The sequence below is a fragment of the Vanessa cardui genome, chromosome 4 (genome assembly GCF_905220365.1).
Source record: "Vanessa cardui chromosome 4, ilVanCard2.1, whole genome shotgun sequence".
NCBI lineage: Eukaryota > Metazoa > Arthropoda > Insecta > Lepidoptera > Nymphalidae > Vanessa > Vanessa cardui.
The window spans coordinates 11013035-11031404 of record NC_061126.1 but is presented as its reverse complement, the minus strand read 5'-3'; the positions used below and the strand labels follow the sequence as shown (position 1 = coordinate 11031404).

At 35.6% G+C, this 18370-nt stretch overlaps 1 protein-coding gene across 5 annotated transcripts in view; it reads right to left on the bottom strand.

Annotated features, from left to right (window-relative positions):
- Window positions 1–1503: 1503 nt before the first annotated feature.
- LOC124544488 (teneurin-m) overlaps window positions 1504–18370 on the bottom strand; it is a 230169-nt gene continuing 213302 nt past the window's right edge. For 3 of the 5 annotated variants that reach the window (XM_047123068.1, XM_047123069.1, XM_047123070.1), the window contains 17 exons: window positions 17440–17601; window positions 17034–17330; window positions 16751–16912; window positions 15122–15652; window positions 14521–14798; window positions 14199–14415; window positions 13561–13965; window positions 12940–13275; window positions 12553–12760; window positions 11990–12016; window positions 11054–11270; window positions 9879–10055; window positions 9282–9690; window positions 8876–9128; window positions 4958–8744; window positions 4460–4831; window positions 1504–4300 (listed from right to left, as the gene is read on the bottom strand). In XM_047123068.1, coding sequence (XP_046979024.1) covers window positions 3944–4300; window positions 4460–4831; window positions 4958–8744; window positions 8876–9128; window positions 9282–9690; window positions 9879–10055; window positions 11054–11270; window positions 11990–12016; window positions 12553–12760; window positions 12940–13275; window positions 13561–13965; window positions 14199–14415; window positions 14521–14798; window positions 15122–15652; window positions 16751–16912; window positions 17034–17330; window positions 17440–17601 — 8195 coding nt within the window. In that variant the 3' untranslated portion in view covers window positions 1504–3943. The other 2 variants (XM_047123072.1, XM_047123067.1) reach the window with 2 other exon arrangements.

Below are 18370 nucleotides of genomic sequence, written 5' to 3'. Positions count from 1 at the left end.
GTTGCCAGTCGTGGCCAATGGTCTATCTTTTAATTGCGTTTGACAACCCTATTTTATCTATAATATAAAAAATATTAAATAAAAATTACATAATATAGTTTATTTACAAAATGTTTATATTTTTTTGTATGAATACCGAATTATTTTTTATTAATGAGACACACATGCATTTGAATTTATTAAAACTACTACTGTAGTTTCTTTACATAGAGTAGTATTAAAAATAAAAAATAAAATAATGTAAATTAATGAGTAGTTAGTTTAACTGTAGATGTATTCGTAGTTGTAGGAAGTAATTACAGAGATGTGTATTTTTATATATTTGGTTTAATTAGACAATTTAATGTGTTTTAGTCTTTACTATAAATTAAATATTTATTTAAATAATTGTCTCGAGATTGAATATGTGTAAAATAATGCTTGACACTAGTTAATAGAAAGTTTTATTAATAAGCATTCAAGATATTAGTAAATTTTAATATTTTATTGAAATTAAATAATTGAAAAGACAATTTTATATGAATACATTATGCCTGTTGCGTTGAAAAGTAATATGTTCTATTTAAAATATAAACATATCATTATTAATATGTAAGCATTTAAAAGATTAAATAAATTATTTTTAATAAAACCTCTTTGAATTTATTTTTGGCCATTACCTATCTATACTGATATTATATATGTGAAAGTAACCCAGTCTGTCTAAAGTAAAGTAAAAAGTAAAGTAACAGCCTGTAAATTTCCCACTGCTGAGATAAGGCCTCCTCTTCCATTAAGGAGAGAGATTGGAACATATTCCACCATGCTGTTCCAATGCGGGTTGGTGGAATGCACATGTGACAGAATTTCGATGAAATCAGACACATGCAGGTTTCCTCACGATGTTTACCTTCACCGCCGAGCACGAGATGAATTATAAACACAATTAAGCACATATATATAGTGGTGCTTGCCTGGGTTTGAACCCGCAATCATCGGTTAAGATGCACGCGTTCTAACCACTGGGCGATCTCAGCTCAAGGAAGGATATAGGTTACTTTTTTGCCAAGCAAGTCCCCAAAAAGCAAGCGAAGCAGCGGGCGGCAACTAGTACTAGATATTTCATAACATTGAGATATTAATTTTAAAACAAAAGAAAACTTTGTGGAAACTATTTCTTTATTATTCTTAATAAATGTTTTATGTTAGCTTTATATATTAGAAAGTGTGCGTGTGTGAGTGTTTGTCGCAGTAAGTATGTGTGCCAGAGTGTTCATAGATGACGTTTAAAAATTTAGTATAAATAAGGACACGTTCGTCACGACAATAGTCTTTTTTAAAGCGGGTGAAATTGGTAATTGCACTTATTTATATCATGTTATATATGTAGCTATCATAGAGTATTTCAATATATGTTTTATGTACATTGGTTGACGTAGATTTTAAAGTGTTTGGTTGGTATGTAGGTGTTACAGACGTATGTTTTTTTTGAATTTATAAAAAAGAAAAATAATTGAAACAAGATTTGTTTTATTATTTTTTATTACATATTCCATTAGAATACTTTCTATATTTATTATTGTACATGCTTACATCGTCTCCCATAGCACGCACACCGTGACCTAGATGATCGTAAACCGGACATAGCATGGACCGCGCGATGCGAATATTAGAGAAATAAGAGAGAAAGAGAGCTGTAGATACTATACTATGTTATATTAATAGCTATCTCCTGCTGAGTCTATGGTGAACACCCCGCGGTCCATGCTACACTTGCCTCAGTAACTATACACAGAGTATTGGAGTCTACGCACCGTATCTACAATAATACAAATTAAATGCAGCGGAGTTTAATTCCTACTTAAATGCAAGTTTGATCGCATTCGTGAAGCTCTCTAAAATGTCTAGAAGCTTATTAGTCTATGGTAAGTTTGTTGATGGTATGCTAGAGTATTTACTGATCGATTTTTTTATTAATAAATAAAATATATTTATGTATATATATATATATTATATATATAAAGACAAATAAATGATTATTCAGATTTTTTAAATATTATAGATAAGAATTAAGATTTGGGGGTTTGCTTTTTGTTTTAATTCAACCGATCAGCTGTTAATTAGATAATTTTCCTACAGCCTCAATTTGTTCATTATTTATCTGATATAGTACATCACTTCAGTATTCTAGAAACCTTAACTCCTTCTATAAATAATTCAAGCGTAAAGATATGTACAATATTTTTTACATGTTACATAGTTAAGTACCTATTTACAAATAAGAATTCTTTATACATCATAAAAAAGATAACTATACCGCTCTATTACATATCACCGCGAAATCAATAACTACATTCACAATAGATATTATATAATATTATTACATTTAATTATAAATTAAAATACACCTTACAGTAACTAAATAAAAGTTAAGACGTATTAAATTACAATGTATTGCTTCGTTTAGTCACATTTTGCAAAAATATCACTTCGCGTCGGTCCTCAGCGGTCCGGGGAGTCGGCGGATTCATTTTTTTTCCCTTTCCGTTTTTTTTTAATATTTTATAAACATTTAGTAAAAAATATCTTCGACGCCTTATCACCAATCGCTCAGTCAACTAGCATTTAAATCAATAATTCTAACACGGAATAGACACCACAATTTAAATGAGACACATTTATGGACATACAATATAACTAATCTACATTACTTTACATATTCTTCTTACTGACTTACGGCTAGTTACTTTCACACGGTTTTAAGATCATTATTGCTTTCAATATAGATAAAATAATAAAAAAATCTTAAGACTGATTTTCATTACGTATGATTTTGAACATCCGTATATTAAAGTTGAGTATTCCTTCGACTTATTTTCGTATAATACATAGATATACATTTATTTATACAGACATACAATTTTCAGGTATTCTGAGCGCACAATAATCACACCAATTATAAAATAGGACGAGGACAGTCTAAGATAAGTCAGCAAGAAGTCTTGACCCTAGACGGTTATGGAAAACTACAGATCGATTATTGCACAACACACGCAGTGTTACGTATCAACGCTTTATTTAAAATTTATTTGATCTATTTATATTAGAAGGACTTATTGTTAGGGTTAAATGGAGAACTGTCACTTATAAATGTAGAACTAGAGGAAAAAATATCAGTAGGTAAACTGTTAACAATTACAAAATTAAAGTAACTATTTTGAGTATTTTTTTTTTTCTTAATTTAAAACGATGTGTGGTTGAGAACTTAATTGTGACAATGAGTTATTTAAAATAATATTTCTTAGATTATTATCAAACAAAACAATTACCAAGTATATAAGAAGTGCAATAAGCTCTCCAGTTTTCATTTTTAAGCTAAGGGTAAAAAAGATGAAATATCGGTATAAATTACGTTGGAAATACTAATCTATCATTGGATTTTGAGTTGTTTTGATTGTTGTTGTAAAATTAAAACCTTGGGTCAATAGATTAAAGATGATTAGATAAAATATAAAATTATTGCTTACAGAGTATAGTATTGCGAAGTAATAAGGACCTTAGGTCTACAATACAAAAGAACCGACTACAAGAATAAAATATTATTTACACATATCTAAATGTAGGGACCGAAAGAAATATTTGGCTAAAATACGTTAGGAATACATGATTTTCGTGAAAAAGTACATTAATCTAAGCGACATACGTATAATATAGGATAAAAAATTGTAAAACAATACAAAAATCGATTAATAAATCGTGATGAAGATCGAGTATTTCAGTTTTAAAATATTATGCATCATTAATTTAATCGAGCGCTAAGCTCGCCAATGACTCGGTACCCTGTCGTGAGTTATCTCGAGAGATTCGTTTGATCCACGAGGAGGGTGAACGTTAAAAATAATATTTCGATCGCCTAAAGCGAAGCAAACGAAACGAGAGTCGCTCGCGGGTCTCACTCGGGGAGTCACGAGCGGTGGCGCGCGCGGCCGCTGCGCCGGCGCTTGCGGCGCGCGTCGCGCACGAACGCCACGTTGGCGGGGTCGTCGGCGAGCTGCGGGAAGCGCGCCACCGAGTGCACGTCGCGCGCCGCCCAGCCGTCGACCACGCCGTGCGAGATCAGCTCCTCCTTCTCCTCCTCCGTCCACGCGCCGCGCCCCTCCCAGCCCGCCGCCACCAGCGCTTTCTCGCGCTCCCACGCGCGCGCCGCCGCCCGCTTGTGTGCGTGCTTCAGCAGCTTGATGCGCTCCGCCGCCGGGTCGACGCCGTATCGCAGCACAATGACCGCTTGCGCCGAACCCTTGCCAACCGCATGTACTCGGACCTGAGGAGGAATTAAACGTTTGTAAAATACATTGAAAATTGTGGGTTATTTGTATTTTTTTTAGTAAAGTATACATATGTGTGGAAAACGCGTAATTTACGTGTTAAAAAAACTTAAGAAATTACCAAAAAGTTATTCGTATCTGCATGTTAAACATACCTCTAGCCCTTGGTCGTTAGTTTCGTCTTGCGATACATTGAATTTGCCGGACAACCGTCTCAGTTCCTCCATGTCATCTCTGATTTTCAGTGAATTATCCTTGACGAAGTAGAAAACATCCTGATCGTGTATACTGAAGTGGACGTCCAGGAAATAAGAGTTATTGAATACGGTCGTTATCACATCCTCGACGACGCTGTTAGCGCCATCTGCCACACTTATAAATGCTTTTCCATCTACTCTGGATATGAGAACGCCTTCGCCGAAAACACCACGTTTGTAAGATACTCTTGGCAGCAAATTCCTCGTTATTGGCTCCATCTTCAAAAGCGGCGTTGGTACGAATTCGATATCTGACAGTTTATCGTTTACCTGTAAAATAATTAAAATTCATTTATAAAATTTCAAAGCACAATAATTATATGAAATAAGTTATACGAATTAAAAAACACATTTCACGTATACTAAGAACTAGAATGAAATAAAAACTAAAAATACCTTTTCAATGATACACTGTAGACCGGACATAACACCAAAATCGGGAGCAAGCTGAGGTGCTGTTACTGATGTCTTCGGCTGGAATATCATGTCCGTTATATATTTAGCTCCCATCATCTTAGTCAGATCATATCCGTACAATCGTAGCCAACTCGCTAAATTAGTCATATACGGAACGTTCTGGTCTCGATTTATAGGATCATTGTTTCTAAACCTGTAGATGAATATGTCTGTAGGCAGGCTTAGTTTAGTTGCAAGATGCTCCCAGCTTGGCGTCATCCATTGTCCAACCACAGGATCATATAATCGATTTTCCAAATACACCAAATTAGTATTGTAGTCTAATATACCACCTTGGAAGTCAACTGGCACGTAGAATCCAGGGTTGGTGTCTTTAACGATTTTACCAAACGGACTGCGTTTAATTTCTTTGATAATTTCGCCGTTTACATCAAACACGACCAGTGGCGATCCATTGTGATCGGTGGCTACGTAGAAACGTTGGTCTTCGGTTTCAATACATGTAAGGAAGTCTCTCTGATCATACAAAAGCCTTACTGTCTTTTCAAGTTTCGGGTAATGCATATGTGTAATAAGATTAGGAGATTGTGGATTTGTATAGAAGAACTGTGTGATATTATCTTTATCGTCTTTCCAAGCAACCAATCTGTTCCTGTCGTCATAATAGTACCACATTTGGAATTTGTCCCTCTCAAACGCATGAACGAATTGTCCTCGAGAATTGTATCTGTATTTTTGTTCTCCTCGTCTTATTACAAAACCTCGGCCATCGTAGCTGCTAAATTCAATATCTCCGTACTGAACGACTCTGTCACCGATATCATATCCAAGGTATCGTTTCTCTCCATGTTCTATTATACCAATGATGTTACCGTTCTCATCGTAAACGTACTTCCAGTCGTCTTCGGATCCGACCACTTCCATTAGGTGGCCGTCGTAATTATAACTTACTCGTTCGTTTGATGATGTATCACCGATCATTATTTTCTTCGATCTTATTCTATTCCTTACATCATATTCCAGTTCAAGGCGGAATACGTCGAAAGACTTAATGTTCATTAGAACTGTTTTGATTCTGCCGTGGTCATCGTAATCAGTGATCGTAAAGTATTGTTTGCTCGTGTCTTGCATAACAGAACGATTGAAAGTATTTCTATAGATTCTTAAGTCACTTACTCCTTCAAGAATACCCAGGTTTTGGTTATATTTCAGTCTTAATTGAGGCATCTCTTTACTGTTGATGTTCATATCAATTGTGGAAAGTCTTGCATTGCCATCATATTGGTATTTAAAGTGAGCGTTGTTGAGTCCACTCTTGGAGTTAAATTTCATTTTCTCGTCTTTAAGAATACCAGCGTGGTATTTATAATCCTGCCGTAGTTCATAATCAGGGTCTGTAATTTCTACATTTTTAACAAGATGAGTATTTTCATGATAGACGTACCTAATAGCCGAAGCACCCGCAAGAATAGTTTCTAATTTTCCGGTGCTATCGTATACGTAAAGAATTTTTCCAGACTGATGGGGGAATATTTTTGCTAATATGTGACCATCGTCATTGTAAAGTATTTCGTATGGATGTCTGTTCATTGGCGAGAAGTATTGATATTTAAAATAGCCTAATGACGTCATAAGAGCAAACGTATGGATATGACCTCTGGGTGTAGTCAAATTTTGAAGAGCACCAGAATCATCGTAGTCAAGAAGGTAATCACTACCTCTTGGTGTCGTGACTTTCAGTGGTAAGCTTGTGAACATATCTCTAAAGGAATATGCTAAGGAAGATCCATCTCCATAGCGAATTTCATGCAATCTTCCGGCTCTGTCATATCCATATGTCTCATTTAGGTCTCCCCATCGCCAACTAGTGAGTCTATTGAATCGATCGTAGTCAAGTTCAACTTCAGCAAATATACCGCTTCGTGGACCCCACTTCACCGGCCTTGCCATTCTATCATAAGTAACATTCAATAGTTCTACTTTGTCGTCCATAAAAACTGCAACAGTAGACGTATCTCTATCATATTCCAGGGTTAAAAGATTTTCTCCATTTACTCTTAGTTTACGACCTATTTGAGCAACTGCTTTACTACTCTTTCCTTTATTAGATTGTAATCGGCGCAAGAAGTAGCGCCACTCGAATCTGTTGGCCAAATCTCCACCAACTTCGGTTCTTTGTTTGGCTGGGACAGGATAACTTTCTCCCAAAATCGGGTCAATTTCTGAAAGAATTGTGTATGGAACAGTATCAGTAGATATGACATGTCCCCAAGGCATGCTCGATGATATGCTGCCATCAGTAGAAATAATCGTTTTCTTTTCGGCTTCCCCAACTTTGGTATTAACTGAGGAACCTTTGATTAATATTGAAACAGGTTTTCTGTTATTTTCACTAACAAGAACCGTTGCTCCTTTAAGACTCAAATCGAAGGTGAGGTTTATTATTCTTCCAGTAGGAGTGACCGCTGATGTAAGTCTGCCAAATTCGTCGTATTTGTATATGTAACTCCTGCCTGTGCTGTCGTATTTAGCTTTAAGTAATCCTGTAGTGCCATGATAATCGAAAGTTACGTTGAAATTATCGGGTGTTCGTAATTCTTGAAGCATTTTCATACGTGACATTTTAAGTCTACATTTTTGTCCTTTTGTATTTTCAATTGAATTTACTAAGCTTGAATAATCACGTAACAAGAATACCTTGTTTCCAGCGGCATCTGTCACAGTACTTAGCTTTCCATTACTGGTGTTAACAGTATAGGTAAATACATAATTATTTTCTCCAGTTAGGATGTTTTTAGTCATGACATGTTGGCCAAATCTATTGAAGATGTAAGTTTCTTGCGTATCTGGTGCGTAAATTTCATATTCTCTGGCACCACTGGCATCTGGAATGCTCGCCATTACAGAACGTATTCTATAATTAGCTTGATCTGCAATATGAACGATACCATCTGGGCTGACCGTGACTGCTGAAATAGTATTGAATTTCGAGTTCGAAGCTAAGAAATGATCAGCTTCGAAACAGTCACAACCTCGTTCTAAGCAATTGCACTTTGATTCGGCGCCAGCATAAAGCGATATTTTTCCATCAGTTGTAATAAGCCGCACTCTATTAATTCTCTGAGAGTCACTTTCGGCAACGTAAAGGTCACCGGCAGCGCCGAAAGCAACACTTTGTGGCATTACAAGTGTTGCATAAGTGGCGAGTTCCATGTCATATCCTGTTAATGGCGATGGACAATGAAGTGGTCTTCCAGCTATTACTTTGACCCTTCCATCTGGGGCCATTTGTAAAATCATATGATCGTCAATTATATGCAAGCTATTATCCAGCGGATTGATTGCTAATTCTGTAGGCCAGCGTAAGTGTACTTCTTCTACGCTCAAAGTCCCTTCACATGGTATTGGTTTCCAGTGCGCTCTGTGCATGTGATTACCAATAACAGTTGTTATAATACCATCTCTGTCAACCATTCGTATATTTGTTCCATCAGCGAAATACAGAACGTTGTCAATTGACACAGCTACGCCTTTAGGATATGATAGTTTTGCATCTCTGGCTAATGCTCCATCACCGCAATGTGCCTCATCTCCTGGCAGACATCTTTCTCCCGAGCCAACCACTGTTTCCCAGTTTCTTTCAGGATCGCTATAGTCGTCTGTGTTGCGAACTTTAATTATTTGATGAGACTCAGGATCGGAAATATAAAGAGTACCATCCAAAGGTGATAGCGCCATATGGTAGCGATATGAAACGCGCGTGGCACTGAAATAATAGAAATATTTAATCAATAAAAAATAAAGTAATAAATGTAAGTTAATGTCATTTGTGTATTTGATATATTTCATTAAAATTTCATAATTTTTCATAAAATGTTTAAACATTGAATGACTCACTTTAATTTGACGATAGTTCGACCAGTTCCGTCTGTATTAATCTTCCGCACGAGGTTGAAATCACCTACAAAGATGGATCCATCAGGGGCTGCAACCAAAGCCACTGGAGCAAGAAGTCTCTGTTTGACTGCAGATCCAGAACATTCGTTACTGCAATCTAAAGCACGTTGACGACCGTCTCCCATGGTCGTGATTATGAGACGAGGCTTATGCTTGAGGTAGATATTTGTGCCATCGCCTTTTTGGAGAATACCTAGAATGACAAAAAAAGTTACAACGAATCTCACAAAGAGTAAATTTTGATAGAAATTAAGGAGCTGTATTAAAATTGATATGATTTATTTAGCCATTAATTTGAAATATTTATAATCTACAGAACGTTAGGTTTAATAGAAAATAAATTTACCTTCATGGAAATTGTATCTGTGATGTATATCCAAGTTCCACCCACCAACATCAGAGATGCTCATGTCATGGCCGCTTAGTTTAGTAGTCTGTACGTTCCAGATAATATCCTTGCAATCAGTATACTGATAGCCAACTTTCACCAATGCTGTGGTAACTCCATATACCCTTTGTCTGTATACGTTCAATCTATTCCAAGGATATGTGAATTTAATCACTGGATCCGCTTCAAAGGTCTTTTCAAAGAGAATGCCTTCAATGGTTATTCTTAAATGGATTAAGGCTAACGTTGGCGGTACCTTTTCAGGTGTTAACTGCAGTTGAATAGTAGAAAGGTAACCAGCAGCTCTTGAGCTGTGATATACCAAGTTCAAACCGGTTCCAGGAATTTGCAAACTTTCTTGAACAACCTGGATGGTTGAGATTTGAGGTTAATATTAGTTTTTAATGATAAACAAAATCATTTCAAAATATAAATAAAACATATATCAGAGTGGAATTATTCAGCACGGTAAATTTGAGCTTTTAATTTATTATAATATTTAATTTTTCGAAAATCAAACCATGTAATTTTTCAATCATATATCATAACATTAACCTGAGATTCAGCTAGTATAGCGCTCTTATCGGGACATGCGCCCTGGAAGCCGTGCTTCCAAGTGGCAAGTACGACAGGTTTCATCGCGTCGTAGTCGTGAGCGAGACACGCCTGCGGCGGGCCCACACCACCTTTCTCGTCCGACGTTGTCATCATTACCTCGTCAATTATGACCACCTGGAATGAAAGATTGAAGTTGAGGTTAGTTGATGCGATTGACACCGCGAAGTTTGAATAAATGAAACAACAGAGATGATAATCTTTGGACAATGTATAAGTAACAGTTTTGAAGTACTTATGCAATTTACGAAAATTTTTTGATAAGCTAGTCTGAAGAAGAAAAGTCTGAAAGGCGAAGGCGTTTTTCTTTTATTGATATTTTCAAAGATTTGTTTCATTGTTCATAACAATTGCATGTACCGAGCTATATTTCTATCACGACAAACTCTATAAGAATTTTAACGTGCTAGACTTAATTTAGAGTTTTGTATAGTTTCAAATTAAGTCTTAAAAGACTTAATGCCGCTTTGATTGTCGTTTTGCATGTTTTCTGAATGCGCAAAAAATAATTACTTCTCAGGAATTTGTGAAGTTTGTGAAGTTGTTTAAGCTGATGTCTACATTAACTAAGCAATATCATTTATATTATGTACACTTTTAAACTTTAATTAATTATTAAGAAATAAGTAATAGCTTAATTAAATATTTTTATAAATAATAACGTAACACGATCGTTTCTCCGAAGGAGAGTAATGAATATGATATGATATATTTGTATAGCAGACCATATTTATTGCAATAATTTTACAAAGTAAATATTATGAATCATGTTTATATAACGTAACGCAGCCTGATTTGCTCCAAAATATTATTCCTTTAACTTAAGGGCTAGTTTGACTAAAATTACTAACAACATGCATATGAGCAATAGGTAGGTACGCTTTTTTTAGACATTTGAAGCGCTACAACTCATAAGCGCCGCAATTTACGACTTTAATTATTAAACTCAACCGATTCTTGCAACTGTATTTAATGCTTATTTTTATGATTAAGTGCTTTAAATACAGCCGTCACTGTTTAAGAGGCAAATAAATGCATATTTCACGGGGCTATTTAAAAACCTTCATATTATTAACATTCGTATGTAATATAGAATGTGAATTTGCGATGCTAACCTCATTCCAAGGCACGAACACGACTTGAGTAGATCTCTTGAAGGGTGACCTTCCGAAGTGAAGAGTCACAGCGCCGCCGCCATTTACTAGAAGGTCAAACCATCCATCTTCTCTTGTTAGCGTAAATCCTTCCAATGGCGTTGAAGTGGAAACTCTCACTCCGACCAAACCAGAACCGAGTGACGTTACCACTCTACCTCTGATTACAGCTGAGCGGCTGAAATAATATGTTACACAATTTAATGTAGAGACGGTTTAAAAAAACGCATTTGATTACTTAAGGGATCAAAACCGCCATGCGATGCTAACTAGCGCGAATCATTATTGCGTAATATTTTTATTAATTTTCAAGTCATTGGTGGTTGGAATCTAGTAAATAATTGTGTTTTTTAATGTGGTTCCTAATCTAGAATGGCATTGCATGGCATGGTATTAAAAATACTGATAGACGGATAAATAGTTGTGATTATACTACTGGGTATTTAAGTGTTCTATAAAGTAAACATGGAGCAAAAATTCGTTTGAGACGTTTCACTTGTGTAAAAGAATTTAATAGGAGTTAATTTTATTACATTAAAGATTTTGTTAAGTGATCGATGAAATGATGGGATTTTAAAGGTATTACTCTAACTTCGCTAATCCAAAACCCAGCTAAGAGAAATAATCTACGTTGACTTCAAAACAGTCATTGGATACTACATACGAAATATTTCACTGTTAAATATTATGGTAACGATAAAAAGCGTAACACAAAACTCACAGGACATATATAGGTTTATTAATACATAGCATGCACACAACTATACCGACATAATATATGTTGCCAATTAAGTAGATATAGAAGTACCTAGCACATATATATATATATAAATAAAAATAAGTTAATCTACATTTGAAGGCACACACAATCCTACCTAATTTGTTTCTAGTTCTTACCTCGTATTGAAGTGGTTCCAAAACATACTGCGCAGCGGAAAGACGAGAAATTACATAGAATGAGTATCATTGGATACGATATTTTCAATTTAGAAGAAGAAATGTTAGAACATGTTAGTGGATTAAACGCATCATTAAACATAAATAACATGCAAGTGCCAATTTATTTAACATATATAAACGTTTAATTTGATTGGTATTAAAAACAAATAAAAACAATTTTAAATTCAGGTGAAGGATAAAAATAATATATGACACATTTTTATGTAAATAAAACGTAGGATTGACTGGGGCACAACATTGCGTATCTTATATATAGATATTTATTTCTTTATATATTATTTCAGGATCAATTGATTCACGATTTTGAAATTGTATTAAACAAACTAATCACACTTTAATTGTTTATTTAAATTTGCTTGTCTTAACTTGTCTGATTTAACGAAATTGATAATTTGGAAGTTCTTTGTTGCTCTCTCGATTAATTATTATTGTAAAATAAAATATTATCAATTGATCCTGTTACAAAATTCTAACATCTGACATCGAACACAAATTCTCACCTTTCATTAAATGTTTCCTGTTTAGCGTAGTTTTGCAGACTACCTTCGTCGATAAGGAATTTCATCCTTTCGAAGAAGGAAGCTGTGATCGCTGGCGGCTGTTTTCTCAGAAGAATATCCGTTGGTTTGGGAGAGGACACACACAGCTGACTACCTTTGCAGGCGGCACTTTGGCAGCATTCTGGATCTTCACAGTCGACTAAACCATCTGTAGAAGGCGTTATATATAACAGGTCAGTACAAAATACAGTAGCTACATTTAATTTAATTATGAAGATAATATTATAAATGTCGGGTAGTAAACATTAAATTATTGCTTCGATTAAAAGATCACACACATACGTTACATCAGATATTTTACTAACGTTTAATAAACGAAAAGTGTACCTTTGTCGTTGTCTTTGGAATCATCACAAATTTGTTCCTTAAGGGTGGTGCAGTCTGGACCGTCCCAGCCATCGAAGCATTTGCACTCCCAGTGCCCATCATTCGCGACCCTACATTGACCATGACCAGCACAGCCCCTGGGGCATCCTTCGAGTGTACAGTGCCTGCCATTCCAGCCAGAGACACAGAGACAAGTTCCGTTCTTGCACTGTCCGTGGTCACTGCAGCGGGAATCGCAGAGCTTCGACGTACAATACTCTCCTGTCCAGCCTTGGTCGCAAACACACGATTCACCAACGCATCTTCCATGTGGTCCGCAATCCAGATCACATACCTCTGTAATAAGATTTAATGTATTGGTAAAGAACGATGTTTTGGTTTTGTTTTATTAAAAAGAGTAATAGACCATTTGGAATATTTTATTTAGTAATCACCGGATACGTGCTATGTATAGTATGAAAAATTACCAAATTAGCCAAAAAATATTTGTATATGTTAATTGAAATTATGGCATACATATTTTAACTATGCCTGATAATATGATAATAGCCTTAAACTTTAATTATTAAAAGGATAAACGTCAATAGATAAAACTAAGTTAAAGTTAATCAACAAGCGTACCTTTTGAACAGTCATCGCCCGACCACCGAGCATGACAAGTGCAAGTTTGAGTATCAACGTCAAAGGTACCATGTCCGGAACAGTCCGGTAGGCATTGCAAGGCGTCTTTATCCATAGTAGCACAGTCCAAACCCTTCCATCCTTTTTTACAGACACAAGCACCTTCGATGCAAAATCCGTGACCTGAACAAGTTGGATGTGGGCAGTCGACCTCTTCACAGAATTTTCCTTTGTAGCCTCTAACACAAGAACATTTTCCATTCACACAATGACCATGTCCATTACAGTCTGGTACTTCACATTCGTCGTGTCGTAAGGAACATTCTTTGCCTTTCCAGCCAGGGTTGCACTGGCACTCACCATTAATGTATTCACCTCTTTGACTACATAATACTGGACATACGCCTAAAATTACACATATAAATTAATTATAAATATATTTTAAAGTGTTATGGTGTGATATGAGGCCTAAACCCATCAGTGGGAAAATAACAGGATACTACCTACTTCTTTTATAACATAATAATCAGATTTGCCTTTGTACTTTTTTTTAAATAAGTTTATTACAAAATAATAAATACGTTATAACTTCGGGGGTTAAACTTTTATACATATTAACGAGAAAGAAAAAAACTTACTTTCGCTACAATCGTCTCCACCAAAACCAGGCTGACACTGGCAGTGCCCCATGAGACATTCACCTTTACCAGAACATCCGTTCGGACAATTGTGTGTCATGTCATCAGCGACCATTGCTATAAATGATATTTCCTGAGCATCTCCATCATCGTTGTACAAAGAAAGAAACCAGTGACCTTGTTCCATATAGTGCGTTACTTCTTTCTTAACGGACGGCTACAATAACAATATTATGTAAAATATTAGTACATTCAAATTCTACAACGAAAAAGTTTGGTCATTGGATATATATCATATATTCCTCAATTTTCTGATACTTACATGTGAAGCCCTGGTGGTTCGAGCTTTAAATCCGCTTAGGACTTCTAAGAAGTGATATTGAGTATGCGTTGGCAGAGCATTCCGTCTGGCGTAAACACCTATAGACGCTCCCCTTGGTATCATGTAGTCGAATTTAACATAAGCTGCTTCGGATTGATAAAACTGCATATTCCAATAGCTATATGGAGGGATTTCTTTTGATAATTTTTCACCTAAAGTTATTTGTTTAAACGTCGTTCCATCTGGTGGAAAGGACTGCGCTGGGAATGTACGCGCACCTATAAAGTAAACAGGGTTTTATTGTCTGTTTAAGCATTAAAAACAAATGTTTATAGTTAAATGTGAAAAACATGCGATGAAATGATGTAAATTAGAATATATGCTTATATTTCCATAACACTACTGTTATGACATGCAAAACGGAAACATAATTCTACGTTATCTAGAAGATTTGTTATAAAATAATAATCCAATATTTTTGTCGTAATTTTCATGCGTATTAGTATGTTAGACACCAAACTAGTTTTACGGAGATCCGACTGAAATGGTTTTGGTGAGCGTTAGTAAATTATTGTCAGTACTCAATATTTTGAGACCTCACCTTCCAATATAAGGATCGGTGGAGGCTTAAGTTTAGGGCAAATGCATTTTGGAATTTCTGTTGATGTTATAATTTCAGACTCAGTTGACGTCGCTGTTATGTAATCTGTTGTTGTTCGATCATCCATAGTTTCTGACTCAAAATATTTTGTTTCCGTTCCTAAATCTGGTGTGATTGATGTCATATCCGTTATCTCTTCTGATGTTAATTCTGTTTTATAACTATTGGACGTTAGACTTGGACTTTCTGTTGAGCTGTAGTCGGTTGAGAGAATAGTTACATCTTTGTGAAAAGCTGTTGTTTTTTCTAAATAATCATCATAATCATCAGAAGAATTAGTGTTTTCACAAATGGGGCATGAGCATTCACAGCTTCCTCCCCAATTTTCAGTGTTGATGGTTTTTGTTTCTTTTGTCGTACTATCAATTGTCACTGGTTTATTGAAATGTGTTGGCATTGTTGGTTCACTGTTCATAGGTGTGATTTTTACGGTTGGCACCTCATTTCTTTCACCAAAAGTTGGAACGGTTACTGTTAATGAATATAGGGGTTTATACGAATCATTGTTCACATCATCTGCAGATATTGTTAAGTTAATCAAAACATGTTTAGCATTAGCTATAGAGTCTGTAGATTTTGATTCTGCATCAAAGTTTAAAGTAGATGACTCACTAGGCTTTGAATATTTTGGAGAAGAATTAACAAACATGTCATCGGCAGGGTTAGTAACAGTCGGTAAAGACTCTGTTACTAAAAGCGTATGATCACTTTTTGGATTAGTTTTGGTTGTGGTAGTAAAAATATCACTTTCAGTGGAAGTATAGTTCGTTAATTGGGTTATCAAAGTTGATGGCTTATCTTTTGGTTTAATTTTGTCCAAACTGTCGTGCTGAAGTTGTGGATTAGCAATATGTGTAGTAAAAACACTTTCTGTAGAAACTGTTTTTGTTACGTTTAACGGTGCACTAGTGGAAGGCATTGTTCGTGTACTTTGTTTCGGGGGTATAGGAGTTGTGTTATCGTTCTCATAATGAAATTTCTTTAGATTATTCTCTGTTTCAGCAGATTCATTAGAATATATGTGCAACTCTTCGCTTACTTCATTAAGTCTAGTTAGTAATTTTAGGTACTGAAGTTTTTGCAGGCCGTATGAATAAATTGACGATAGAGAATCGCCTTGCATATTTGCCGGATCATAAGCTATGTTATTTTTTTCATTCAAAATCTCTGTAGGATGATCGACGGTTAATTCAATGCTTTTATTTTTTAATTCATTATTAGAGAGTATATTCACACTGTCTTGAGGTTTAGTCGTGACATCAATTTCGTTATTTTGATTATGCGTCGTTGCATTAAGCGTAATGTTATTATTTTTTGTTAGAATACCATTATTACCCAATTCACCAACACTGCTAAACACAGAAGCATTATAAGCTACACTTGTAGTATCCTCTTGTTGTGTGGCATTGTCTTCTGATGACACACCATGCATTAAGCTAATAGTGGTCAAAGAAATAGAAGTATTTAACTCATGCATATCTACATTAGAAGAATCCGTGGAAGAAACAGAAGATAAGGAAGCATGCCAATCTATACTTCTACGAGGACGTGAGTGATTTTCTCCTTTACCTGAAGCAGACGACGTTGAGCTCTGATGCGGTCGCGTTATAGATTTGTTACTAGACTCAAGCGTCGTTGCTTTTGATGTTGGGAACTTATCCGTTGTATCACCGACTAATACTGAACATGGTTTAGCGTTTTGATATGACCAGTTGTCAGTGAAATAGGAAGCTGTAAACAAATAGATAAGCTTTTAGTAGAACAGTAAATTATGCATAAATATTTATATTATTATAATAATTTATATATTTTCAATTTAGTAATTAGCACCAATATAATTTTGAATACACACCTGACATATAAGAGGCAATAGATAATAGAAGGACAAATAAAACTATAAACACTATAGCAGTACACTTCCAAGAACATCTTGACGAGAGGCCCTTTCTAAAGTGGAAACGTGAAGCTGCTGGGGGAAAGTGTGTCGCTCTAAGATTATTTCTAACAGGAAGGACGGGCACTGGAGCGCCGAAGGCAGGATGCCTGTCACTCCTATCCATCCTTTCTAATGTACTTTTTTCTTGTTTTCCAGGACTACTACACGATGAATTCGATTTGTAGTCCATAGACGGATTCTTTTGAATGTCCCCTGAAATTATATTTGTGTTATAGAATATTTAATATTTATGATCTATTCTTGCATAAATCAATTAATAAGAAATTAATATTTTAAGTAGATCTTGTATTGAGAATACTACCTGAAGGCACGTAAAAGTTTCCAGACGGTGTGCGAACAAGACACGAAGGCTCGAAGTCGGCCAAGTCAGCTGGGTTGCCGGTGATGCGGCCGTTCAAACGGGACATGGTAGGATTGCGCGGCGGAACATCTGGCGGAGGCCGGGAACCTTCTAGCAAACAACCTAAAAAAAAGATATGGATCTTAGTAACTACTAATTACATAAGTAATGCGTGTCTTGTAAGTAAAACATGATTTTAATTTAACGATCAATTATAATACAAATGAATGTAGTTTAGAAGACAATTGAAATGATTTTAGTAGATTTATTAAATGTTTAATAATTTTCGGCATTTTGTACGGAAATTGAATTATAATCAAATAGTAATAACTTCTAAACAAATACCAAACATCGGCCTATGGAAATGGATCAAAGATCGCGTGTTTCGGCAGTTAGTTAATAAAGGAAATATATTAGATCGGGAGCTATTGGCTGAACCGCGGGGCGCGGCGGCCTCTCCCATCGCTAATATAAGTTAATGGAAAATCGAAGCATTATCTACCCCCACCACCCTATCTCCCGACTGCCAGCCAACTTTTGATCCTCGACAAATTTTAAGGATTCCTTCGAGCGTTAATTAATTTATTGTAGCGGCCGATGTAGCCGCAAGAAAACTCAATTAATTTCAAAAGGGTTTTTGTGTTGTTTTTTTTTTGGCGATCGCCCCTATTTCGCGAAAAGAAAGCTGGGTTCTCTACAATACTACCGGTTCTTTGAAGCGGACCCTCTCGAACGTTTTGCTCTACTGTAATTAGAAAGTAATGAATTTACCACCGTATTTTCTTGACGAAATCTTAGTGTCGTATCTTACGGTTTGTAGTAATACATTAACGATATCATCTTCATTGAAGAATAAACAACAGGATCGTTTATTAAATATGCGGTTCATGTG